Below are 26,702 nucleotides of genomic sequence, written 5' to 3'. Positions count from 1 at the left end.
GACATGACCTATCGGATACATTGTTAATCCAAACAACTGGACTTCCCCTTTACAAGGATGATAATTTTCCGCCGATCGGCGGATTTCCGACTTTTTCAGACCAAAATGACTATTCTAGTAGTGTAAATATTAGCATTTTGCGACATAAACATTAAAACTCGTTTGCGGTAGATTACTCGATTGGACAACAGATTTATACAGTATGACAATCCAATCGTTTTAGTGGTTAATCAAGTTTCACCATTGCCATCTACATGTGTTCTCGGTTCTCAGAAATCGCAGTGTAACTTGTTAGTTAGCCAAGTGATAGCGCGAACTGAGCGACGGTGTGTTCATAGTTTTACGATGGCGAAGGTGTTAGAAAAAAAGGATGAAGATCGAGCGAGGGCAATTGACGAGAATGCTGGAATCAAAAACTGTTTCAGACGGGCATGGCTTGAAAAAAGTGTAACCATGCAGATAGGACCGAAAACGGTATCAACATGTCTAACCGAACACAAACAAAAAGTGGACATTCCCGGCAAAGTGCTGTGCACTCTGTATTCCAATAGGAGCTCTAACCTCCTCTGCAGTGGATCACGTGACCCTCGTGGCTGTCCATAGCCTTTAGCTGCACTTTTGCTAACTTGTGGCAGCTGGCTATGCCGATCGCTTTTTTTCGAGCGTGACTTGGGTGAGTTTGGAACACTGATCGCCTCGTCGTCATCTTCGTTCGTTTTTTTCCCCCCATGAGTTCGGTTTTTTTTTCTTTCTCTTGAATCCGTAGTTATGTTTCCGTCACACTGACACCATGATTATATGATGATGATATTGCTCTTGTGTTATTGAATAGCGTAGATGTGGGTCCAACTGTACTTTTTAAGGTGGGTGATATTTATTTCGCTTCCCAACCTCTCTAGCTCACTTCCATATCGTCCTGTCTTGTCGCTCCCCGCTGACGTCGACACAATGCTCTGTTTCACATGTGGCTTCTTTTTTTCTTTATTCCTCACGGCAGCACAAGTGCCTCAATCACTTTTGGTTACAGTGTTCGTTTGTCAAAGGATGACCAAGATAGAAGATCAAACGATAACCGTAGCCAAAACATTACAGTAAATATTTATCGCTTCCTAGCCATGATATGTAGACACGATCTTGCTGTCCAAAACAAACAAACACGTGGTGGGCGTGACGTCTGTGAAAAGTATCTATTGGAGGAACAAACTGTCGACCTGTAGCAGAGGCTTTATTGCCCTTTGAAAGAAACAATTTAGGAAAATAATACATGGTGGCATGTCCCTTGCCCTGGCAGCAAAACCTCATCAGAGCTTCTGAATAGCACAATCAGTTGCACCTTTTACCTTCACGGGAACCAAACTAAGGCAGGTATTCAAACTGCCAATAAACCTCTTTGTAAAAAATTTAATAAATCTCTTTGGTTGCTTTTTCAGGATGCTTCGGGTCATTACCACCTGCACTGTGAAGAGCTGTTCAATCAATTTTGAAGCATGTGATTGAATAGACGCAATAATATTGCCGGAAACAGTAATTCATCATCATCCTGCTTTTGTCAGCAGTCCCATCATCAATAAATGCAAGTGGACCAGATCCATTGGAAATCATGCATACCCATGCCATGGCATGACCACCATTATATCGCACTGATTAAATTGTGGTCAGGTCCATCAATATTGGGACACAATTCTCATCTTTTTGACTGTAAACACTGTAAACACCACCCTATTTTCACGGCCCATCGAGACGGAGGTAGGGGCCAAATGCAGGAGTACACGGGAGACGCAGAGATAATTCGGGAAAAACGTTTATTGTTCCACGGTCAGGGATTGGGCAGGCAGTCAGGTGCAGCAGCAGTAGTCAGGACGTCGGGCGTAGAGAGCAGGTCAGCAGGCAGGCAGGAGATGGTACACGGGAGATCGATCAAAGGAGGCAGGAGTATCAAAGGAGTCAGGCTTACAGGGTTGGTCGGAGGACAGGCGGAGGTCGGTACTCACAGGAATACGATCAGAGATACGGGAGTGCTGGAACGGGGCATGAACTGCAATGATTTGGCGCCAGATCAGTCGTCCCCATGGTCCTATATACACCGGGCCAATCAGCCAGCATGAGGCGCAGGTGTGCGCCTCTCAATCAGCGCGGCAACCCGCACAGCCAAGGCTGGACCGGCAGGACCATGACACCTATGTATCATGTTTGGTTGGTCAGTTCAAAGTCCTGGAATTGTTTATTTATTTCATTTGTTTGTTTGTTTATTTGTGGTTTGAATTTTTGGGTTGTACAAAAGCAAAGCCGCTGTTTGTCATTGTGATCTGTTTATTACATTGTTCAGGATGACCCAACAAGTGAGGGTGATATAGCCTTTCAGCTCAGCTCCCAGCCCTCAGCCTCTCATTCTCAGCTCACCGGTGACCTTCCTGTCAACATTTTACAGGTATGTTTTTCTTTCTGTTTGTTCACAGCATGCATAATCTCCGAAATTCTCATGGCAAGTGACTTTCCATGGGCAGGGGGGCATAAATCTTAAAGTAGAAAAGGAATGTGAAAGCATATGTATGGAAATTAACAGTCATGTGATGCAGAATAAACAAGTTTTTTTTTCCTTCTTAGATCCTCTTTGATGCAAAACAGAAAACAAACTTTCACATTTTCTCACAGGAAACCATGGTAATCACAGAGGAAAACTGTGGCTCTGACAACTCTCAATTCACAGGAAGCACAATCAACCTCCAAGACCTAGAGTGACCGATCACAGGTTACTCCTTCCATGCCACTGGATAATATTTACATCAAAAAAATGCAGCCAAGTTTGACCAATCTTTTCTATGCAGTTAGTGTGACTTTAGTGTTGACTTAAAAAAATATAATCCATCCATCCATTTTGTACTGTAGTAGGAGAATTTGAACTTAATCCCAATTTACTTTGTCGAACAGGAAGGATTTGGTCAAACCCATTGATAATGTACCTGAAGAAAAAAATGAAATATGGTCCTATTGTTTCTATTAAGACAGGTATCCTGCAATTTTAGAAACTGAATGTAATTCAAGACAGAACACAAATGTAATTTCAGCATACCAGTATATTAGATGCCCTGGTATAATTCCTTCTCGTCAACAGAGACTAACATCATGATGAGGGTGAAAAGTTGTAATTAAAAATGAGCTTTCATAACTTGAGTAATTGACTCATATTTTTGTTCACCCTAAGTCCATTCAAACAGTTTTACATGTCAACTGACTTCAGAAATCCAGTTTCCAAATTTTCCACGATTTCCATTTCTAATAATTGTTTGTGAACTTTTGTAAAGCCACAGGAAGTTTAAGCTTTAAAATGAATTGTGTAATGATGAGGATGTAGATTCATGAATAGAATTTTATTAAGGTGTCTTGAGTGATTATTACAAACTCAATTCCAATGAAGTTGGGATCTTGGATGAAACATAAAAACAGAATATAATGATATGCAAATCATGTTCAACTTTTATTAAACTGAATACACTTTAAAGACAAGATATTTAACATTCAAACTGATGAACTTTGTTTTTAGTAAATCATGAACTGAGAATCTTATTGCTGCAGCACATTCCAAAAGAGCTGGGACAGGGTCATGTTTACAACTATGTCGCGTCGCCTTTTCTTTTAACATTAAATAAACATTTGGGAACTCAAGACACTACATATTGAATCTTTGCAGGTGAGATTCTTTCCAATTCTTGCTTCAAGTACAGCTTCTGCTATTCAACAGTCCAGAGTCTCCGTTGTTGTAATTTATGCTTCGTAATGCACCACACATTTTCAATGGGAGACTGGTCTGGACTGCAGGCAGGCCAGTAGAGTACCCGGAGTCTTTTACGACAAAGCCACGCTGTTGTAACACCTACAGAATGTTGTTTGGCATTCTTCTTCTTCTTCTTTTCCTTTCGGCTTGTCCTGTTAGGAATCACCACATCGTGTCATCTTTTTCCAACTAATCCTAGCTTCTGCATCTTCCTCTAGAACACCAACGGCCCTCGTGTCTTCCCTCACATCATCTATCAACCTTCTCTTTGGTCTTCCTCTCGCTCTTTTGGCTGGCAGCTCCATCCTCAGAACCCTTCTACCAATATACTGACTCTCTCGCCTCTGGACATGTCCAAACCATCAAAGTCACTTTCTTGAACGTTGTCTCCAAAACATTCAACTTTGGCTGTCCCTCTAATGAGCTAATTTCTAATCCTATCCGACCTGCTCACTCCATGTTCATTTCTGCCACTTTCAGCTCTGCTTCCTGTTGTGTCTTCAGTGCCACGGTCTCTAATCCATACATTATGACTGGCCTCACCACTGTTTTATAAACATTGCCCTTCATCCTAGCAGAAACTCTTCTGTCACAGAACACACCAGACAACTTCCACCAGTTGTTCCAACCTGCTTGGACCCCTTTCTTCACTTCCTTTACACACTCACCATGGCTCTGAATTGTTGACCCCAAGTAATTGAAGTCTCTATCCTTACTATGTCATCTCCCTGGAGCCTCACTCTTCCCCCTTCACCACTCTCATTCACACATGTATATTCTGTTTTACTTCAACTAATCTTCATTCCTCTCCTTTCCTGTGTAATCCTCCATCTTTCTAATTGTTCCTACACCTGCTCCCTACTTTCATTACAGATTACAATATCATCTGCAAACATCATGGTCCAAGGGGATTCCAGTCTAACTTCATCTGTCAGCCTATCCATTACCACAGCAAACAGGAAGGGGCTCAGAGTTGATCCCTGATGCAGTCCCACCTCCACCTTAAATTCTGCTGCCACAGCTTCAGAACACCTCAGCACTGTTCTGCTGCTCTCATACATGTCCTATACTATTCTGACATATTTCTCTGCTCCACCTGATTTACGCATGCAGTACCACAGTTTTTCTCTTGGCACTCTTGTCATAGGCTTTCTCAAGATCCATAAAGACACAATGTAGTTCCTTCTGACATTTCTGTACTTTTCCACCACCATCTGTCCCTCAAAGTTCCTTTTCTGTATGTCATACTTAACCATCACTTCTTTGTCGCCCCTGTTTTCTTTAACATGTCCATTACAATCTGCACAAATCACAACTCTCTCACTGTCTGGGATGCTCAGAACTACTTCATCTATTCAATTTCTCTTTCAACTCTCGGTCACATCCTAACAGTGGCAGACAGCCGCGAATCACATTATCCATAACACCCTCAATTTCAAATTTCAGCCTCATCACTCGATCTGATATTCTTTTCTTTCTTCTTTTCCAAGACATTCTTAGCCCGCTCTTCCTTTAAAATAATCCCTACTCCATTTGTCTTCCCTTCTACTCCATTGTAAAATAATTTAAATCCTGCTCCTAGACGTCTAGCCTTACTACCTTTCCACCTGGTCTCTTGGATGCACCATATATCTACCTTTCTCCTAATCATCATGTCAAACAACTCCTGAGCTTTTCATGTCATAGTCCCAACATTCAAAGTCTTACACTCAGCTGTAGGCTCTGTGAATTCATCTTCTTCTTCTGCCGATGAATCCCCTGTCCTCCTTTTCTCTGGCTTCAACCCACAGTACCTGAATTTCCACCGACCCCCTGCAGGTTAACAGTGCCGGTGTGATGGTCTGAACGATCCCGGTGCTGAATAATCTCCTTATGATTAATGTGCATACAAGTGTATTTTGTAAACTTCCGGCCAGTCTAAAACATCCATCCAACATTAGGATATAACATATGTTAGCTCCCTCTATTTAGAAGGAGAACTATGACACTGGGGTATTTCCCAGTATGCGTCTTCTACGTACCCAGAATTGCCCTGTTAGTAATGCATGCGGATTAATCACAAGGAGATTTTACACCATGGGGGACCGTTCAGATCATCACACCGAGCCGGGCGTTGTTAACCAGAGCCATGACCGGTCCGGTATAGTATTCTTTAGATCTTCTTTTTTCTTTTGGCTTGTCCCATTAGGGGTTGCGATAGCGTGTCATCTTTTTCCATCTATGAATGCTCATATTTATTTGTCACAGTTTTACGCTGGATGCCCTTCCTTATGCAACCCTCTGCATTTATCCGGACTTGGGACCGGCCTAGAGACTGTACTGGCTTGTGCTCCTGTAGGGGTGCATTAGAATGTGTTTAAGCATTATTTTGCTGAAATAAGCACAGGGGTCTGAAAAGTTACCCATGCCACTGGCACGAACACAGCCCCATCCCATCATAGATGCTAGCTTTTGAACTTTGCGTCCATAACAGTCCAGATGGTTCTTTTCCTCTGGGCGGAGGACACAACATCCACAATTTCCAAAAACAATTTGAAATGTGGACTTGTCGACCACAGAACACTTTTCCACTTTGCATCTGTCCATCTTTGATCAGCTCGGGTCCAGAGAAGCTGGCGGTGTTTCTGGGTCTTGTTGTATGTGGACTTGTCAACTACAGTTTTTGATGCAGTGCCGCCTGAGGGATCGAAGGTCACGGGCATTTAATGTTGGTCTTCGCCCTTGCCGCTTCCATGCAGGGATTTCTCCAGATTCTATGAATCTTTTGATGATAATATGGACCATAGATGATGAAATCCCTAAATTCCTTGCAATTTTATGTTGAGGAAATTTGTCCTTAAAGGCTTCAACTATTTTCTCGCACACTTGTTCACAAAGCGCTGAACCTCGCCCCATCTTTGCTTGTGAATGACTGAGCAATTTTGGGAAGCTCCTTTCATACCAAAACATGGCACCCTAACCTGTGTTTTTGTTCCAAAGAGGTGTTTGATTACCATTCCTCAACTTTCTCAGTCTTTTTTGCCAAGTGTCCTATCTTTTTTTGGAAGGTGTTGCAGCTGTAAAATTCAAAGTTAATAATTATTTGCTAAAAACAAAGGTTATCAATTTGAATATTAGATCTCTTTGTAGTGCATTCAACAAAATATATGTTGAACATGATTTCCAAATCATTGTATTCTGTTTTTGTTTAACATGACGTCCCAACTTAATTGGAATTGAGTTAGTACAGATATTTATACCACCAAACTCATGTATGTGTGAGTGCCATTGGGAGAGCATATGCATCACCTTTACACACACGCATATTTATGTACTTGTATACGTACACACACATTGAAGACGAAAATCAAGCATTTATGTCTGTTCCAAAACAAAACACAAAACCGTTTTACTATTAAACAATACTTTCCAAATGTTCCATTTTTGGATTTTGTTTTCAAACGGACTAAACATTCTTTCATTTCCAGTGATTATTTCAGTTTTGCTCAGTAAGTCTTGTACGAACACTTTTTTAAAATTCTCTTTCTCTCATGTTATACGCACCCTCTTTTCCTTGAGTTTTTTTTTAATTTCCTGAAAGGGAACTGTTCCTTTCTTTACACAAAATGTGTGCTATTTTACAGTCAACCAGATCTTTAAATTCCGATGCCCGTGATTTTAAATAAATAAATATTGGGTCTGTTTGTAGAATCCTGCATTGTGCACTATTCTTGTCTTGTTTTTTCATGGTGCATATAAGCTGAAGAGTGCTTTCATACAGTGTGTGGTTCCCCAAACGTCAGGTAAGTCAAAGATTTCAAGGTACAAAACACTAAAGCATATTTCTACGAAACAATACTTTTCGAAAGGGTCATTTTTAGATTTTGTTTTTAAATGGACAACACTTAACTTTCTTTCATGTCCAGTGATTATTCCACATTTTCACTCACTAGACTTATGCACGGTACGACAACTTGTTTAAAATTCCCTTTCTCTTTTCGGCTATTCATACCATCTCTTTCCGTAAACATTTATTTTCCTGAAAGGGGATTGTACTTGCTTTATCGAAAATGTGTGCTGTTTTACAATCAACCAAATACTTAATTTTCGATGCCTTTGTTTTTAAAAAGAAAAAATAATTTGTGTATCTCACATTGTGCACTATCCTTATGTTGTGTTTGCATGTTGCATATCATCTGAAGATTGCTTTTATACAGTATGTGGTTCCCCACATTTCCCTTAAGTCATATATGGTAACACTAGTGTTCATTCATTTATTCATTCATTTCCATAACACTTAACGCTCACTTGGGTTGCATATGTGCTGGAGCCAATCCCAACTGACTGGGCATGAGGCTGGGTCCTCCCTGGACTGGTTACTAGCCAATCACAGGGCACAGACCTGTACTGTATAAACAAACAACCACTCAGTCACATTCACACCTACGGGCAATTTTGAGTCTTCAATAAACCGACCATGCATATTTTCGGGATGTGGGAGGAAACTGGAGTACAGAAATCAGAGAAAACCCAACGTTGGCACATGGGGAGAGCATGCAAATTCCACAAAGGCTAGGCCGGATTTTAAGATGCCCCTTGAGGACTATGATGCAGATGTGCTAACCACAATTTCACCATGCTGCCCTGATAGAGTGTGCAGTGATTTATTGTATTACGCGTCTTGTTCTACATAAAATCCCCATTCTGTGTGGGTCTGGTGTGTTGGATATGAGGTTTACTTGCTCAAGTTATGGTTTATGGTTTTTCAGCAATCATTACCTCTAGCATCATTTCGACATTTTTATCCATTTTCCTGAAAATCATAATTTGTTTTTTGGATGTTCAAAGATATTTTATTGTGAAACCACAACTTTGAGCTTCTCCAACTCTATAGAGGCAACCCCCAGTTACTGCTGCAGGTTACTCACAGTACCAAAATCATTTGTATCATCAGCAAAGGCATCATTCAAAATATTGGTAACATAATAAATATGATTATGTACATAATGAACAATTTAGGTCCCAAAATTGACCCTTGGGGTATATGTGACTTGGATTTGCCTTGCTGTAATTTTTTTACCCAGTTAATCTGTAGTCACCTTGTCTCCTAATCCCATACCTCTCTGATTTATTTAATAAAATTACATAGTCTACTCAAATGCATAGTTACACCACACTACATACACTTTTGTGTGATACTGTACATCCCATTACTGATACACATCCTTATAAACATTTTATTACACTTAGTCACACTGACACATAAAGACAGATCAACATAGGGTGTGTTGGGAAGTTCGCTAGTGTTTCATTTGCGAATGTATTTTTTTTTTTCAGAAGAATGTATCCTATTCATGAACAAACAAGGGAATCGGTTTATGAAATTATTTGGTGTTTGAGGAACCATGAGGGTGTCTGCTTGGAACGGAAATGGAACTGCTGTTGACTTGTGTCACTTCTGAATCTTTTGCGAATGACCAATGAGTAGCCAAGGTGCAGGCAGAGGGAGAAATCAATTAAAAGACTGAAATGTGATTGCGATTGCTGCCGTTGTCACTCACTCTGGCAGATGACCAATGAGTGGCCAGCATCAGGGAGCATTCAGCCAGGGACTTAAATGAATTGAATGTACTGAAGAACTGTGCCGTCACAGGAGTTGCTGGAACGGCCTGAATTCTGCGTCAAACCATTTTAGGGACTCTGGCTCTGGATTTTCTGTTAGTATTTATTCCCTTAGCCTTCTTCTCTCCAGAGATTCCTGCATGCAGGAGAGCAAATTCCCCAAAGCTGGAGGTTTGGATCGCGAGGCACCAGGGCGTATCCACACGCCTGCATGCCACTTTTCTGGGGTCCAAACCTCCTCTGAGTCCTTGGCAGTTCTGCCCGAGTCCACAATGTACTCAGTTGCCCAAGTGTTAGCGCGGTTGAGCCACTGAACCATAGGTCTTGTGGTGGAGACTTTATGTACTGGCAGAGGAAAACTTACACACTCGGCTCCACTTTTTGCCTAAATGCTAACCAGCGGTGTAAGTCGGAAGTGAAAAGTGACGAGCACAACTCCACAACAAGCACACTAGGCACATCACACCACCTTTGCCACTCAGATTTTAGATATGACCACCTAGCCATACACGGAGAAAGTATGCTTTAGCAACATAATCCATAGCAAGTCTAATTAATTAAGACAAATAGAGTAATACACTTCCAAAGCATTGCTGTCTCAGAGAGGTACTTGGAAATTATTAAGCCTTTTTGGCACAAACAAAAATAATTTGCTTTTGAGAAATGCTGGAGCGATTATCTGTTGCCAGCAGTTTGTGATTCGGTTTATTCAAAGACATCGACAGCTGATCTGATAGGCTGGTTCCTTGCTATCTCATGTTTGGCCCGTCCAATCGCTTGTAACGCTTGTGTTACGCAATGTATTGCTTGTATGTGTGGTTGAGAGAATAAAAGCTCCTGTCTTAAACTAATCACTCTCTTTGGACTACTACAGTGCTGGAAGTGCACAAAGAGGTAAGAAACACGCACACAGATTATCTATATATCTATATACACGTGTGTGTGTGTGTGTGTGTACTCAGATAATTTACCTATAACACACACAGATTGACGCGAAGCTGTGCAGAAGTAACAGACTCAAGTTTGCCAGAGAGACTCAAAATGTTTAAAATATGGACCTTGTTCCATGTTGTGGGGTGAACTATTAAACATTGAACAAAGATTGGTGATGTGATTAGTCATAAATGAAACAGGTCAACATTCTACCTAGAGAATAACTTCAACAGGATCCCTTTTCAGTTGGATAACGTTGTTTAGAACAAATTAAGCGTTTGTATGAATAGATGTCATAGTAATTAAAGGTAAACTACTGCACTATCCTTCAAAACCTCTCCTCGCAATATTGAGCTTGTATGGGTTTTGATCCAAATCATTTTAAATATTTCTGTGAAACATTCCTGAAAATATTATTAGTTACTCATCTTGTAACACATTACATAATCTAAACACATGTACATACTTCAGAACACCAATATTATGTTGAAAACATCATAACGACACAAATTTGTTCTTTGGACCCAGTTAGGCAAGACTGACTTTGCATGTTTGCACAAAGAAAGCAAAATACATACATCTCTAGTTTACATTTTTATTCTATACATGTTCGAGAATGGGGCATTTGCTTTATCATGACCAATTTACATACACTCAATCTCCAAATTTCATAAGAACATTACAAAAGATATAAAAAGTCTATTACCCCTGTACAAATGCCAGGGTTTTATATAAAAAACAAGCCTGACACAAATCTTTCAGAATTCATTCCACCATTAGTGTGACCTATAACAACAACAACGGGATTAAAAAAAAAAAGCAGAACCTATATTAGAGAGAGGATGGAAAAATAAACAGCGATAATGTGGCTGCAGAAGCTTACACACATTTATAACGGTGTGGCTGTGTTCAGAAGTAAGCAGTTACATTCAAACATGTTAAGTTTGTTAAACCCACATGCCACCAATTAAAGTGCGTCTGATTAACTGCAGATTAAGATCTGATGTTCTAGTGGCCTTTCATGAAATTTTGTAGTCACATTTTACGACACAGGCCATGGTCCCTAGTGTTTTCACAGCATCAGAACACTCATTTAGTCTGGAGAAGGGTACAAAAGAATTTCCAAGGCATTGAATACACCAATATTCTGAACATGAACATAATGAAATAAGAATAAATCAATAAATAAAATGAACATAATCATCTTCAAGTTGGACAAAATACCCCTGCTAAAGCTACTGCCCACGTGACCCAACCTAGAAATGGATGGATGGATGTTAAAACTCATGTATTTATTTATCTCATATATAACGCCTCAACTCCCTCAAGAACCCACCAAGGTTTGACGATGAAGATTGCTGTGATTGGTCAGAGTCTGTTCGGGCAAGAGGTTTATAAGGAGCTTAGAAGAGATGGCCATACCATTGTTGGAATATTCACCATCCCTGACAAGGATGGCAAGGCTGACCCACTGGGTAAGAACATCACATGTTGGGGCACGGGTATTTTATTTTAGTATATTGCTACAGTTTATTTTTGTCAAGATTGTCATCTGTAAACTCAAGACAAGGGATGCATTAACTTTGAAGACTGCAACACAAGATGGTCAAGAAGCCAAATTACTGCAAATTTAGTTGCATTTACAGTATGTACACACATTCACCCAGTATTTAAGCCACAAAAATCCATCATTTTATAGCCTGGCTTGAAAATAGTCAACCGGAATATACCTAAGGGTCATCATAAAAAACAATTTCTGGATAGGTACAGACCAGTATAAAACCTAAAAAAGAAAAATTCAGAATGAGGCAAAATGAGACTACATACATCATACACACTTCACAGTAAGTGGCCTCAGAGCATATCTAGAAAAACATCTGTGCTGTTGTGCAGTTACTGGAACAGACAGTTGTAAAAGGGTGCAGGGTATCATCTATGTCGCAGGAAGAGACATCCTACTAGCTGCTTGTAGGATGTCTAGTAACTAGCAGAGACCAGAAGTTGAGCTTATCTTCCCAAGAGTGTATCAGTGGAGGCTGAATTAGAGACAGTCAACATGGTGGAACACTTATTGTTCTCATCAGACAAACTATGTATGAGGTCTGCCAAATAAAAGACACAAAGTGTTAGTTACTCCTTTAAACAACGAGCCAGAGTTGTCCAAAACGCAAGTCATGTACTCAGTGAAATCAGGCCTTACTTTTTAATTAAAGAATTAGTCTTTAGGGGTTAACGCACATTCATTCCTGAGGCACTGAAACGGATATCACTACCTGGTAACATTTATTACACCTGGGTGTAGAAGGATGCTTATGGAAGGCAAAAGAAAGTGCCTACATGTTAGGCACATCAATGGAGAAGTAACAAAAAGACTAATACTACATGAAGTGCCAAATGCAGCCCTATGGGGGCACAAACCAGTGCAATCTGTAGGCCGGTCCCAAGCCCGGATAAATGCAGAGGGTTGCGTCAGGAAGGGCATCCGGCGTAAAAACTGTGCCAAACAAATATGAGCGTTCATCTAAAGAATCCCATACCGGATCGGTCGTGGCCCGGGTTAACAACGCCCCCCCCCCCGGCACTGCTAACCTGCAGGGCGTCGGTGGAAATTCAGCTACTGTGGGTCGAAGACAAAGAAGAGGAGGAAACCGTATCCAGCGTCAGAAGAAAAAGAGGAATGCACAGAGCCTACAACTGAGTGTAGGGACTTTGAATGTTGGGACTATGACAGGAAAAGCACAGGAGTTGGTTGACATGATGATTAGGAGAAAGGTTGATATTCTGTGCATCCAAGAGAGCAGGTGGAAAGGTAGTAAGGCTAGAAGTTTGGGAGCAGGGTTTAAATTATTCTACCACGGAGTAGATGGGAAGAGAAATGGAGTAGGGGTTATTTTAAAGGAAGAGCTGGCTAAGAATGTCTTGGAGGTGAAAAGAGTATCAGATCGAGTGATGAGACTAAAATTTGAAATTGAGGGTGTTATGTATAATGTGGTTAGCGGCTATGCACCACAGGTAGGATGTGACCAAGAGTTGAAAGAGAAATTCTGGAAGGAACTAGATGAAGTAGTTCTGAGCATCCCAGACAGCGAGAGAGTTGTGATTGGTGCAGATTGTAATGGACATATTGGTAAAGGAAACAGGGGCGATGAAGAAGTGATGGGTAAGTACGGCATCCAGGAAAGGAACTTTGAAGGGCAGATGGTGGTGGACTTTGCAAAAAGGATGGAGATGGCTGTAGTGAACACTTATTTCCAGAAGAGGGAGGAACATATAGTGACCTACAAGAGCGGAGGTAGAACCACGCAGGTAGATTATATTTTGTGCAGACGATGTAATCTGAAGGAGGTTACTGACTGTAAAGTAGTGGTAGGGGAGAGTGTAGCTCGACAGCATAGGATGGTAGTATGTAGGATGATTCTGGTGGTGGGTAGGAAGATTAAGAAGACAAAGGTAGAGCAGAGAACCATGTGGTGGAAGCTGAAAAAGGAAGAATGTTGTGCAGCCTTCCGGAAAGAGGTGAGACAGGCTCTCGATGGACAACCGAAGCTCCCGGAAGACTGGACGACGACAGCCAAGGTGATCAGAGAGACAGGCAGGAGAGTACTTGGTGTGTCATCTGGTAGGAAAGGGGAGAAGGAGACTTGGTGGTGGAACCCCAAAATACAGGGAGTCATACAAGGAAAGAGATTAGCGAAGAAGAAGTGGGATACTGAGAGGACTGAGGAGAGGCGAAAGGAGTACATCGAGATGCGACGTAGGGCAAAGGTAGAGGTGGCAAAGGCTAAACAAGAGGCATATGAAGACATGTACACCAGGTTGGACACAAAAGAAGGAGAAAAGGATCTCTACAGGTTGGCCAGACAGAGGGATAGAGATGGGAAGGATGTGCAGCAGGTCAGGGTGATTAAGGATAGAGATGGAAATGTGTTGACTGGTGCCGGTAGTGTACTAAATAGATGGAAAGAATACTTTGAGAAGTTGATGAATGAAGAAAATGAGAGAGAAGGAAGAGTTGAAGAGGCAAGAGTGAAGGACCAGGAAGTGGAAATGATTACTAAGGGGGAAGTCAGAAAGGCACTACAAAGGATGAAAACTGGAAAGGCAGTTGGTCCTGATGACATACCGGTAGAGGTATGGAAGCAATTTGGAGAGATGGCTGTGGAGTTTTTGACCAACTTATTCAACAGAATACTAGCGGGCGAAAAGATGCCTGAAGAATGGCGGAAAAGTTTTCTAGTTCCCATTTTTAAGAACAAAGGGGATGTTCAGAGCTGTGGGAACTATAGAGGAATAAAGTTGATGAGCCACACAATGAAGTTATGGGAAAGAGTAGTGGAGGCTAGACTCAGGACAGAAGTAAGTATCTGCGAGCAACAGTATGGTTTCATGCCTAGAAAGAGTACCACAGATGCATTATTTGCCTTGAGGATGCTCGTGGAAAAGTACAGAGAAGGTCAGAAGGAGCTACATTGCGTCTTTGTGGATCTAGAGAAAGCCTATGACAGAGTACCAAGAGAGGAACTGTGGTACTGCATGCGTAAGTCTGGTGTGGCAGAGAAGTATGTTAAAATAGTACAGGACATGTATGATGGCAGCAGAACAATGGTGAGGTGTGCCTTAGGTGTGACAGAGGAATTTAAGGTGGAGGTGGGACTGCATCAGGGATCAGCTCTGAGCCCCTTCCTGTTTGCAGTGGTAATGGATAGGCTGACAGATGAGGTTAGACTGGAATCCCCTTGGACCATGATGTTCGCAGATGATATTGTCATATGCAGTGAAAGCAGGGAGCATGCAGAGGAACAATTGGAAAGATGGAGACATGCACTGGAAAGGAGAGGAATGAAGATTAGCCGAAGTAAAACAGAATATATGTGCGTGAATGAGAAAAGTGGAGGGGGAAGAGTGAGGCTACAGGGAGAAGAGATAGCGAGGGTCGACGACTTCAAATACTTGGGGTCAACAATACAGAGCAATGGAGAGTGTGGTCAGGAAGTGAAGAAACGGGTCCAAGCAGGTTGGAACAGCTGGCGAAAGGTGTCTGGTGTGTTATGTGACAGAAGAGTGTCTGCTAGGATGAAGGGCAAAGTTTACAAAACAGTGGTGAGGCCGGCCATGATGTACGGATTAGAGACAGTGGCACTGAAGAAACAACAGGAAGTTGAACTGGAGGTGGCAGAAATGAAGATGTTGAGGTTCTCGCTCGGAGTGACCAGGTTGGATAGGATTAGAAATGAGCTCATTAGAGGGACAGCCAAAGCTGGATGTTTTGGAGACAAGATTCGAGAGAGCAGACTTCGATGGTTTGGACATGTTCAGAGGCGAGAGAGTGAGTATATTGGTAGAAGGATGCTTAGGATGGAGCTCCCAGGCAAAAGAGCGAGAGGAAGACCAAAGAGAAGGTTTATGGATGTGGTGAGGGAAGACATGAGGGCAGTTGGGGTTACAGAGGAAGATGCAGGAGATAGGCTAAGATGGCAAAAGATGACAAGCTGTGGCGACCCCTAACGGGACAAGCCGAAAGGAAAAGAAGAAGAAGAAGAAGACTACATGAAGTGCCAATTCGGCCTTGGACAAAGGACAGGACAGCAACTTTTTTATCCTAACTTGGATTGCAGCGTTATTCATCATAAATTGTAATAAAGTGCTTTTCTTAATACTCTGTTGTAGTTTTTATACATATTTTACATATACACTGTATTGCTCTACAATAACAAATCATAATTACACTAAATGTAAATGCAAAGCTGTCATTGTAGTAAATAAAAACAAATGAAATTATGAAAACTATGTGTGAAAAAAAATCAATTAAAAAAGTAAATACTGAGACGTTTTACAAAACATATTTCAAAAATATTATGTATATGGATGTGTGGCAGCATGGTGGCCGTCAGGTTAGGGTATTGGCCTCACAGGACCGGGTTTCAAATCCCGGGAACGCCTGGGTGGATTTTGCATTTTGTCCCTGTCCCTGCGTGGGTTTTCTCCAGGGAATCTGGTTTCTTGCCACATCCCAAAGTCATGCATTAATTGGAGACACAAAATTTTCTTGAGCTGTGAAATTGAGTGTGACTCATGTTTGTCTTTTTGTGCCCTGCTGTTAGCTGGCAACCAGTTTGGGGTGTGCCCCACCTCCTGCCCAATAGATAGACTCCAGCACTCCCACGACCCTTTGTCAGGATAAGTGACTCGGAGGATGGATGATGTGTGTACGTGTATATGTATATTATGTGTATGTGCATGGCTGCGTGCTGTCCATGTTTGTTGACAGGCAGATAAGAGCTTTACTCCAATCAAGACAGTGAATGTAGTTTTTTCAGGATTATTGATGAAGCAAGGGTGAAACTGAAAATAAAATGAACATAAAATGACCACGCAATCAAATACAAAAATCCGTGTCAATTGTTTGGATTGCATTGACAAAACGGCAGACAACAGACATAATGCTAGACATAAAGGAATCTTCAGAGAGCACAAACTATCTTAATTCTCGTGCAAAACAGCACATGAAGGCAAAAATTAATACTGTATATTACAAGTACTTTTACTGAATATGCAACTTAAAAGAATGCTGGAGTGGCTGATTATCCTCTGAGCTCGTGACCACTTTTGAGAAGCTCTACACTGCACTTGGCAACCTGCTAGAGCCACCGACTTTCCCATTCATTGTGTATGTGTGTGTGTGTAGGGGGCAGCAGCATGGAATGCAATTGCCCAGCAAATGCAGAGGGTGGCTCACACAATGTGGTACACCCTCGAATAAAAATGTTCTATTCTGGAGTGTTGTAGTGACGGGGACGGCAGTTCGTTTGAGTGTACTAAATCATTAGAATAAGGAAGGATTAATTCAAAAGATTCGTTCACTGAATTGTTAATTTTTTTTTTCACACAAATTCATTCAAGTGCTTCCACATTAAATTTATAATCTATCCTTCAAGTTCCCGTTCACTCATATTCAACAGAAGACCATGCAAAGGCGAGAAGATTGAAAAATACTGTTAAGAAAAGGAGGGAGGCTGGCCGACTGGTTGGAGCAGGGCTCAGCAACCGGTGGCTCCTGAGCCGCATGTGGCCTTTAGCCCTGCATTAGTGGCTCCCTGGAGCTTTTTCATATAGGAAAAGAAGAAGTATGAAAGTGGACATGGATGGGGGGGATATTTTTGGTTTTAATATGGTTTCTACAGGAGGAGAAATGTGACAAAATCCTAATATTTTCCCATGTGTACAAGATTAAATGTCAACATTTCGGTTTACAAAGATTTGTGTCATAGCCTGCAACGCGGGTTTCTTTGAGCTTGACGTGACTGGTGGTTGTCACAAAAAAACCGTCGGGTCTCTGATGGGCCATGGTGGATCACAAAGGGAAAAGGCGAAAAGTGAGGAGGACAGAGAATTCAACAATTCTTAGACTGAGTAATTTGCTTTCATTGTCAATGCTTTGTAATGAAAAGTTGTCAAATAACAAAAAGAGTCATGTGGAAAGATAAATCCAGGGAAGCCATTCTACATCTGCAGCCGAAGTTTTCTCTAACCCTGGACGGGACGAGCGCAGGGTCTTCTTCCCCCTCACTCCAAAGCCCCAGCAGCTGTTTAATGCTTTTTTGGGGGAGTCCAGTCAGAAGACATTTACAAGAGTCGAGTGTACTTAAGATAAACAAATGAATGAGTTTTTCCTGGTTTGCTTGCCACATGCCAGCTTTCACTCTTGATGTTTTTGAGATGGAACAAGTATAATGTGATTTGCAGCGATGCTCCACGGGTAGGATGTGATCGCGAGTCGAAAGAGAAATTCTGGAAGGAACGAGATCAAGGAGTTCTGAGCATCCCAGACACAGAGATAGTTGTAATTGGTGCAGATTCTAATGGACATGTTGGTGAAGGAAACAGGGGCGATGAAGAAGTCATGGGTAAGTACGGCATCCAGGCAAGGAACTTTGAGGGTCAGATGGTGGTGGACTTTGCAAAAAGAATGAAAATGGGAGAAGTGAACGCTTTTTTCTAAAAGAGGCAGGAACGTAGGTTGACCTACATGAGTGCAGGTAGAAGCACGCAGGTGGAGTACATTTTTTGCAGACGATGTCATCTGCAGGTGTTTGTCAGGTAGTGGTAGGGAAAAGTATAGCTCGATAGCAGAAGATGGTGGTGTGTAGAATGACTCTGGTCTGTCTGGTGGGGAGGAAGATTAAGAAGACAAAGGTAGAGTAGAGAACAATTTGGTGGAAGCTGAGAAAGGAAGAATGTTGTGCAGCCTTTCGGAAAGAGGTGAGACAGGCTCTCAACAGACAGCAGGAGCTCCCGGAAGACTGGACAACGACACCCAAGGAAATCAGAGCGACAGGTTGAGTAAAGTACTTAGTGTGTCTTCTGGTAGGAAAGGGGAGGAGGAGACTTGCTGATTGAACCCCATAAATAAAGGAAGTCATACAAGGAAAGAGGTTTGTAAAGAAGTGGGACATTCCTAGAAAGAGTACCACAGATGCATTATTTTCCTTGAGGATGCTTGTGGAAAAGTACGAAGAAGGTCAAAAGGAGCTATATTGTGTCTTTGTGGATCTAGACTCTAGATCTCTTTGGATTTTATAGAAAACCTATGACAAAGTACCAAGACAGGAATTGTGGAACTGGATGCGTAAGTCTGGTGTGGGGGAGAAATACGTCAGAATCGTTCAGGACATGGAAGAGGACAGCGGAACAGTGGTGAGGTGTGCTGTCGGTGTAACAGAACAATTTAAGATGGAGGTAAGACTGCATCAGGGATCAGGTCTGAGCACCTTCCTGTTTACTGTGGTAATGGATAGGCTGACAGATGAGGTTAGACTGGAATCCCCTTGGACTATGATGTTCGCAGATGATATTGTGATCTCCAGTGAAAGCAGGGAGCAGTGGCGGAACAATTACAATCAGAATCAGCTTAAATGCCCAAGTGTGTAAAAACACACGAGGAATTTTTCTCCTGCAGTCGTTGCTGCCCTGGTACAACATTCAGAACAAAGAACAAGGCACAGCATAACAACAAGAACAAAGAACAAGAGACATTTCTGTTTAAAGAAACTATTCTTTATAAGGCATGAAAGATGTAAAAGCTACACAGATAAGTGTAACAATGATAATATAAGTATGTCAATTGTACAAAGGGAGCAGTTTAAAGTGAGAATTGGAGAGATGGAGGCATGCAATGGAAAGATGAGGAATGAAGATTAACTGAAGTAAAACAGAATATATGTGCGTGAATTAGAGGAGTGGAGTGGAAGGAGGGAAAGGAAGGAAAAGATATGCTGAGGGTGGATGACGTCATATCGTTAGGGTCAACAATCCAGACCATGATGAGTGTGGTAAGCAAGTGGAAAAAAGGGTTCAAGTAGGTTTGAACAGCTGGTGGAAGGTGTCTGGTGTGTTATGTGACAAAAGATTCTTAGAGACAATGGTACTGAAGAAAAAACAAGAAGCAGACCTGTAGGTGGCAGAAATGAAGATGTTGAGGTTTTCTCTAGGAGTGAGCAGGTTGGATAGGATTAGAAATGAGCTCATGAGAGACCGCCAAAGTTAGATGTTTTGGAGACATGGTTCAAGAGAGCAGACTTAGATGGTTTTGACAAGTCTAGAGGTGACAGAGTGTGTTTATTGGTAGAAGGGTGTTGAGGATGGAGCTGCCAGGGAAAAGAGCGAAAAGAACAAAAGAGAAGTTTGATGGATGTTGTGAGGAAAGACATGAGGGTAGTTGGTGTTAGAGGCTTAGATGCAAAATGATGACACGCTGTGGCGACCTCTCACGGGACAAGACGAAAGAAAAAGAAGACAGTGACACAACACTAGTCATCTGGAGAGACTGCTAAACCTGCATAGCCATGATAGTCAAAATTAAAGTTCTGAAAATTTTGACCCAAGAATAGCATATTCAGGGTGAACAGGAGGGATCCAGGAATTGACCCTTGAAGGACCCCATAGATCATTGCCATTTGTTGAGATTGAACATTTCCAATGGTTACAAAGTAGTTCCTTTCCTCCAAGTAGGACCTGAACCGTTTAACCCGTTCAGCAGGATAACCCTATGCCCATTTGAGGTTCACCGTCAGGGGTGTGTCTGTCAAAACGTCCTTGATCCAGGTGTATATGAGAAGAAGCAGGGCCAAGATGTCCAGTTTAGTCATCAGAATGTCTGAAATGATTTGATGTAAAGGCCGGGCTGTAATTTACAAAGAGCATCCTTGCATAGCTCTGCGGCTGTTCCTGTTCCAGGTGACTCAACGCAACGTGCAGAGCTATGACGATGGGGTCCTCTGTTGATCTCTTTGCCTGGTATGCGAACTGGTGGGAGTTGAAGTTGGGCGGAGGCAGTCTTTGATGTACTACAGAACCAGTCTCTCCAAACACTTCATAATGACACGTTAAAGGGCAACAGAGCGATTGTCAATGGGGCTAGATAATTTATTTTTGGGGATGGAAATGATTGTTGTAGAGTTCAAGCAGATGAGGATAACTGCTTGGGCCAGTGAGATGTTGGAGATCATGCAGAAGATGCTGTGGAGAGCTGGTAGACACATGCTCATCGTACCTCGTCCAGGACAGGAACACACTCCTCATATCGTGATCCTGAACAGTAAGTGGAGAGTGACTGGAGCTTGGATGGGGTGAAGACCGAAGATGAATCTAAGTGAGCAAAGAAGATGTTGAGCTCCTCTGCCAATGACTCGCTTGTGTCTCCCGATGTTGCCTCACAGCCTATGAATTTGTGAGTATCTGTAGACCCTGCCAGACCTCCCGTGCTTTGTTGCTGCCAAGATGGGACTCTATCCTCCCCTTTTGGGAATTTTCGATCCCTTTTTTCAGATCAACCCAAGCTATGCTGTCAAGAGCTCTGCTAAATGACCTGAAACCACCATCACGGGCCCTGAGCAGTAATCAGACCTGGCTGGTCATCCAGGGTTTCTGATTTGGAAAAACCCTGATGCTTTTCATTACACACATTTTCCATACAGAATCTGATGTAGTCCAGGACAGTACCTGTGTATCGATCCAAGGCCTGGTGTGCAAATAGCTCCCAGCCTGTTTGTTGAAAGCAGTCCTGCAGTTCACTGCATGCACAGTTTGGGCAGGTTTTTACAGTCTTTGTGATGGTTTTGGATCTGCATCTGACGGTGATATATATTAAGGGATGAGGAGCAAGGAGATGGGGTCTCACTCACCAGTGTGAGGCATGGGTTTGGTTCTTTAATCGTGCTTGATGTTGGAGTACATGTGGTCTAAAGTATTTTGACCCATTGTTGGACCTTTAACATGTTGGTGGAACTTCGGGAGTAGCGTCTTCCCATTGTCCTTGTTAAAGTCCCCTCCTAACTTGTAAACGCCCTTGTGTGGGTGGGCCGGCTCTTGTTCATTTATAACGTTCAGCATTTGTCAGCGTGCAGCTTTCACGTGAGCAATCGGTGGGATACAAACACCCATGATGATGGCTACAGTTAGCTCCCTCGGGACGTAAAAGGGCCAGCATTTAACTAATGTACTGTCAGGGGAACAGTGTCTCTCAATCACCCTGTTGTTTCACCAGTCGTCATGCACATACACACAGAGAACGCCAATTCTGCTTTTGCCAGCGTTTTCAGGCTGATCCGAGTGGTGAAGGGTGTTGCCTGCTTGCTGCATGCGAGCATCTGGAATGTTCGGATCAACAAGGTCTCCGTTATGATGATGATGTGGATGATGAGGATGCAGTCGTGAACACAGGAATTATGTGGAAGTTGTAAGTCCAGCTCGTTCATTTTGTTGCCGATGGAAGCAGTGGTCCTTGTGAGTTGTTCTTTAACCTAAGCAGGCAGCCAGACCGACGTCCTGCTTCTGCTTTCTCTCCCTCCTCCGATCAATCGACAGCGAGCCAGGTGGTCTCGTTAACTTATCTGGAATTTCAGATTAGCAGTGAAAGTCCCTTGAAACTGCGATTTGTGTTGGTATCCAAAGTCCAAAAGTTACTGACGGGTGTAGCACCGAGACATACATGATCAAAGTGCCCAAACAAACAAATACAAAATAAAGACACAAGTGCTGATAGGGAGAGCCTGCATCCTTGCGCACCACCATTTTTTTTCATTATTATTTTATTTTATTATTAGTATTTTTTTTACAAGAACTACAACACCAACGCCCTGCAGGTTAACAGTTTCAGGGGCAGGCCTTGTTAACCCGGGCCACGACCGATCCAGTATGGTATTCTTGAGATGAACGCTCATATTTTTTTGGCACTGTTTTACGCCGGATGCCCTTCCTGACGCAACCCTCTGCATTTATCTGGGCTTGGGATATATATACTTACATACATTTTCTTTGCCGCTTATCCTCACAAGGGCCGCAAGGAGTTCCGGAACCTGTCCCAGCTGCGATGTTGCATGTTTTTGGAATGTGGAAGGAAACCGGAGTGGCTGGAGAAAACCCACGCAGGCACAGGGATAACATGCAAACTCCACACAGACGGGTCTAGGATTGAAGCCGGTACTCAGGTCTTCTACAAGTGCATGTTTGGGATGTGCTGGAACGGTGTATACAACAGCATGTTCCATTTCTTGCTCATATTAAGCAATTTTGCACAAAGGTGGACCAAGATTCCACCGGTCACAATCAACAACATGCTCTTTGCAAAGATGTGTTGCACTACGTAAGGCAGGATGGTCGTACCAGATACTGACTGGTTTTGTAACACCCCCACTTAATTGTGGGGGTCCTGAGCCCCCTCATTACCCCCACAATTAAGCAAATATGCACAATTCAGAGTGGGCTTTCATTGTGGCCAGCCAAAGGCTTGCCTGTGCATTAATAATGGTGTTTAATCCGCATCTTGATACGCCACACCTATAAGGTGGGATGTATTATCTTGACCAAGGAGAAATGGTCGTTAACAAAGATTTAAAGTGTGGGTGACATCCCTATAAACATTCTAAAATAGATATTGTAATGAAAAATATATATAACAGTATTCACATCAATGTCTATCCGGGAAAAAAAAAATGAGCGGAGAGCGCGTCATCCATGCACAAAGTTGCGCGATTGAGTGTCCCACGACATCCAAGTGGTGGCCATATTCGTCGCGTTATCTGTCCTTGACGTCATCGTCACTTCCGCAGTTGAAAACGCGCAGTGCCTGCTACTATGGAAGCCGAACAACAGAGATATTCGGATTTTTCCAACGCCCCTTCTGACACGGAAGCTCTTTTCGAAAAGGACAACACCACACAACCGAGTGAAGTTACCGGGGCAATATTACATTAGTGTTTCGAGCCCTCAGGGCAATGTTACACTATTGTTTCGAGCCATATTCAGATGATATGCCATCACGGCCAAACCGCATCTCGTCCGATCCACTTCCGTGGCGGAGATGAGCCATCGCGGCTCATCTCAGCCGGCCGGTGTGGCTTATGACGGAGTCGAGCGGTGCTGCTTTGTGTTCACAGTCGAGCCAGCGAGCTTCATGCTCACACGCAACTGAGTAACGCATTCTCGGCTGGGTTTTTCAGAGCCGCCCCCATCGCAAAGCCCGCGGAAGATCTGACCGCCGAACACGGCGCCTTAGCCGGTGTGGCTGAGTTTCGGCCCGTCGTGCTACATAAGGAGGGGGTGGAGCCGAGCTATGTTGCAGGCTGAGTGAGACATTGTTGGCTGGGTGACGCGCACATTGACACATTTCATACGCGGATCTTTTGTTACATTATGAGAGAGACCGATTACGTGGTCCGCCCCAAACACTTTTTTTTTTTTTTTTTTATTAGCTGTATACACACCTACCTGTTATTTGGAACCCACAAAGCTCTCGTCCTTTCCACCTGTGCAATCCATTTTTCACAACGAACATGGTCTCTTTCAAATTTATGAAGGGTAATTCCATTCTCCCAAGTGTTCAAGCAATGTTCAGCAATGCAATGAGCCGGCATTTTGGCTAACACGAAAGAACAACGAGCTACCTTCACTGAGGTAAAACTAATGGAAACAAACGAGTCCATGAGGGGGCGCCACTGTCCTTTACGTCACTTCCTGCTTCTTGACAACATATTCCTGAGAGGATTTTCATGGCGGGAATTACAAAAAGCTGTATACGTCAAAATCATGTTTTGTGGCGAAAAAACACCATATTGGCTGTGGGTTTTTCATTAAAAATATACCAAAAATCATCCGTTTGACGACACTTGAGCTGTAAGGTGTCTTGATACCCGCATGTGCGGGGACCATGCTGATGTCACTACGGCTCTCCTGCATGTACTTTCCCCTTATACTTGAGTGCAACCCATGCGGACAGTTTTGAAAATGTTGAGTATTTCTTCTCCATGTTGCCATAGGGTGGCATTTCCTCAGCACATTTTGGTAATTTCTGGTCGCTATTTAAACTTTCTTTTTTGTAGCAAGGGACAAAGCAACAACAATGGTGACTGCAATCCTGTTTGCTTGATCAAATGGACCTGAATGACCAGATAATACATTTGATTATGGTGCAAAATTGAGCAAGAAGGTGGCGGCAGTCTCAGGGGTATATGGAGAATGGAGTATGAAGTCACGTTTTGTGGATGAAGAAAATCTTTTAGATCTTTTAGTACAGATATGAAAAATGGAAGGAAATACAAAAATGTTTCTGTGGATACACACGCATACACACGGCTCATGCAATGACAAAAGGCTTGTTGAGATGTCTTAAAACTGCTTTTACACAAATAGTTGATAAAAAGGGAAAGGTCATTTGAGTGAATTCCAGTTCAACCTGTGGGTTTCAAGTGGGGATATTGCATGGCAAAAACTGGACTTACCTGCCAATACACTTTAACACAGACTCATTTCGGTCTGGGGACCAGATACAACCTGATCTGATGTCAAGGGGGGCTGACCAGTGAACTCATCATGTAATTACATGAAAGTAACAACAAATTACTTTGTTTTAGTGTAAAAAAAAGAACAAATACATTGTATAAACCTTCATATTTAATGAATTGTCCTTTTACAATATTGTCGTCTTTTCCATTCGGCTTGTCCCGTTCTGGGTCGCCACGGCGTGTCATCTTTTTCTATGTGAGTTTATCGCCTGCATTTTCTTCTCTAACACCAAGTGCCCTTAAGTGTTCCCTCACAACATCCATCAACCTACTCTTTGGTCTCTCGCTCTTTTGCCTGGTAGCTCCATCGTCATCACACTTCTACCAATATACTCACTCTTTCGCCTCTGGTCTTGTCAAAACCATCGAAGTTTGCTCTCTTGAACCTTGTCTCCTAAACATCTCTCATGAGCTCATTTCTAATCCTATTCAACCTTCTCACTCTTAGAGAGAACCAACATCTTCATTTTTGCCACCTCCAGTGCTGCTTCCTCTTTTCTCTTCAGTGCCATCCTCTGTAATCCGTACATCATGGTTGGCTTCACTATATAAACTTTTATATGTTTGTATGTATGTTTTATAAACTTTACCCCTTATCGTAGCAGAGACTCTTTTGTCACATAACTCACCAGCCACCTTCTGCCAGCTGTTCAAACCTGCTTGGACACTTTTGTTCATTTCCATACCACAGTCACCTTTAGTCTGGATTGTTGACCCTAAGGATCTGAAGTCATCCACCGTCACCATCTCTATTCCTTCCTTTCCCTCCTTCCACTCCACCCCTCTCATTCACGCACATATGTTCTGTTTTACTTCGGCTAATCTTCATTCCCCTCCTTTCCAGTACATGCCTAAATTTTTCAAATTGTTCCTCCACCTGCTCTCTGCTTTCATTGCAAATCACAATGGCATCTGCAAACACCGTGGTCCAAGGGGATTCCAGTCTAACCTCATCTGTCAGCCTATCCATTACCACAGCAAACAGGAAGGAGCACAGAGCTGATCTCTGATGCAGTCCCACCTCCACCTTAAATTCTGCTGCCACAACAACAGCACACATCATCAATATTCTGCTGCATTCATACATGTTCTGAACTATTCTGACATATTTCTCCGCCACAGCAGACTTGCGCATGCAGTACCACAGTTCCTGTCTTGGTACTCTGTCACAGGCTTTCTCTAGATCCACAAAGACACAAGGTAGCTCCTTCTGACCGTGTCTGTACTTTTCCACAAGCATCCTCTTGGCAAATCATGCATCTGTGGTACTCTTTCTAGGCATGAAACCATACTGTTGTTTGCAGATACTTCTATCCTGATTCTTGCCTCCACTACTCTTTCCATAACTTCATTGTGTGGCTCATCAACTTTATTCCTCTATAGTTCCCACACCTCTCCAAATCGCCTTTGTTCGTTAAAATGGGAACCAGGACACTTTTCCTCCATTCATCAGCCATTTTCTCACCAGCTCGGTTATTTTGTCAATAGTTCCAAAATCCTCTGTGACATTATTCCTCGTCAGGCTAACTTTGGCAAAAGCTTGTCACTTCTCAGGACAC

The 26,702-nt window shown here is 42.6% G+C and overlaps 2 protein-coding genes across 11 annotated transcripts in view; both read left to right on the top strand.

Annotated features, from left to right (window-relative positions):
- si:dkey-156n14.3 (zinc finger protein ZXDC) overlaps positions 1-7,444 on the top strand; it is an 87,035-nt gene extending 79,591 nt beyond the window's left edge. For 3 of the 7 annotated variants that reach the window (XM_061831384.1, XM_061831386.1, XM_061831389.1), the window contains 2 exons: positions 2,327-2,428; positions 2,605-7,444. In XM_061831384.1, coding sequence (XP_061687368.1) covers positions 2,327-2,428; positions 2,605-2,739 — 237 coding nt within the window. In that variant the 3' untranslated portion in view covers positions 2,740-7,444. Of the gene's footprint in view, positions 1-2,326; positions 2,429-2,604 lie in introns of those variants that run through there. The other 4 variants (XM_061831385.1, XM_061831387.1, XR_009796655.1 and 1 more) reach the window with 2 other exon arrangements.
- Positions 7,445-10,179: 2,735 nt separating this feature from the next.
- aldh1l1 (aldehyde dehydrogenase 1 family, member L1) overlaps positions 10,180-26,702 on the top strand; it is a 108,835-nt gene continuing 92,312 nt past the window's right edge. For 3 of the 4 annotated variants that reach the window (XR_009796759.1, XM_061831978.1, XM_061831977.1), the window contains exons 1-2: positions 10,180-10,267; positions 11,636-11,781. Coding sequence is in view for 2 of the 4 variants with exons in the window: in XM_061831978.1 (XP_061687962.1) it covers positions 11,655-11,781 (127 nt within the window). In the remaining 2 variants the exon portion in view is untranslated. The remainder of the gene's footprint in view (positions 10,268-11,635; positions 11,782-26,702) is intronic. The other variant, XM_061831979.1, reaches the window with a different exon arrangement.

This window comes from Syngnathoides biaculeatus, chromosome 10 (assembly GCF_019802595.1).
Source record: "Syngnathoides biaculeatus isolate LvHL_M chromosome 10, ASM1980259v1, whole genome shotgun sequence".
Taxonomy (NCBI): Eukaryota; Metazoa; Chordata; class Actinopteri; order Syngnathiformes; family Syngnathidae; genus Syngnathoides; species Syngnathoides biaculeatus.
The sequence above is the reverse complement of the archived record's forward strand: the minus strand, read 5'-3'. Positions and strand labels throughout refer to the sequence as shown.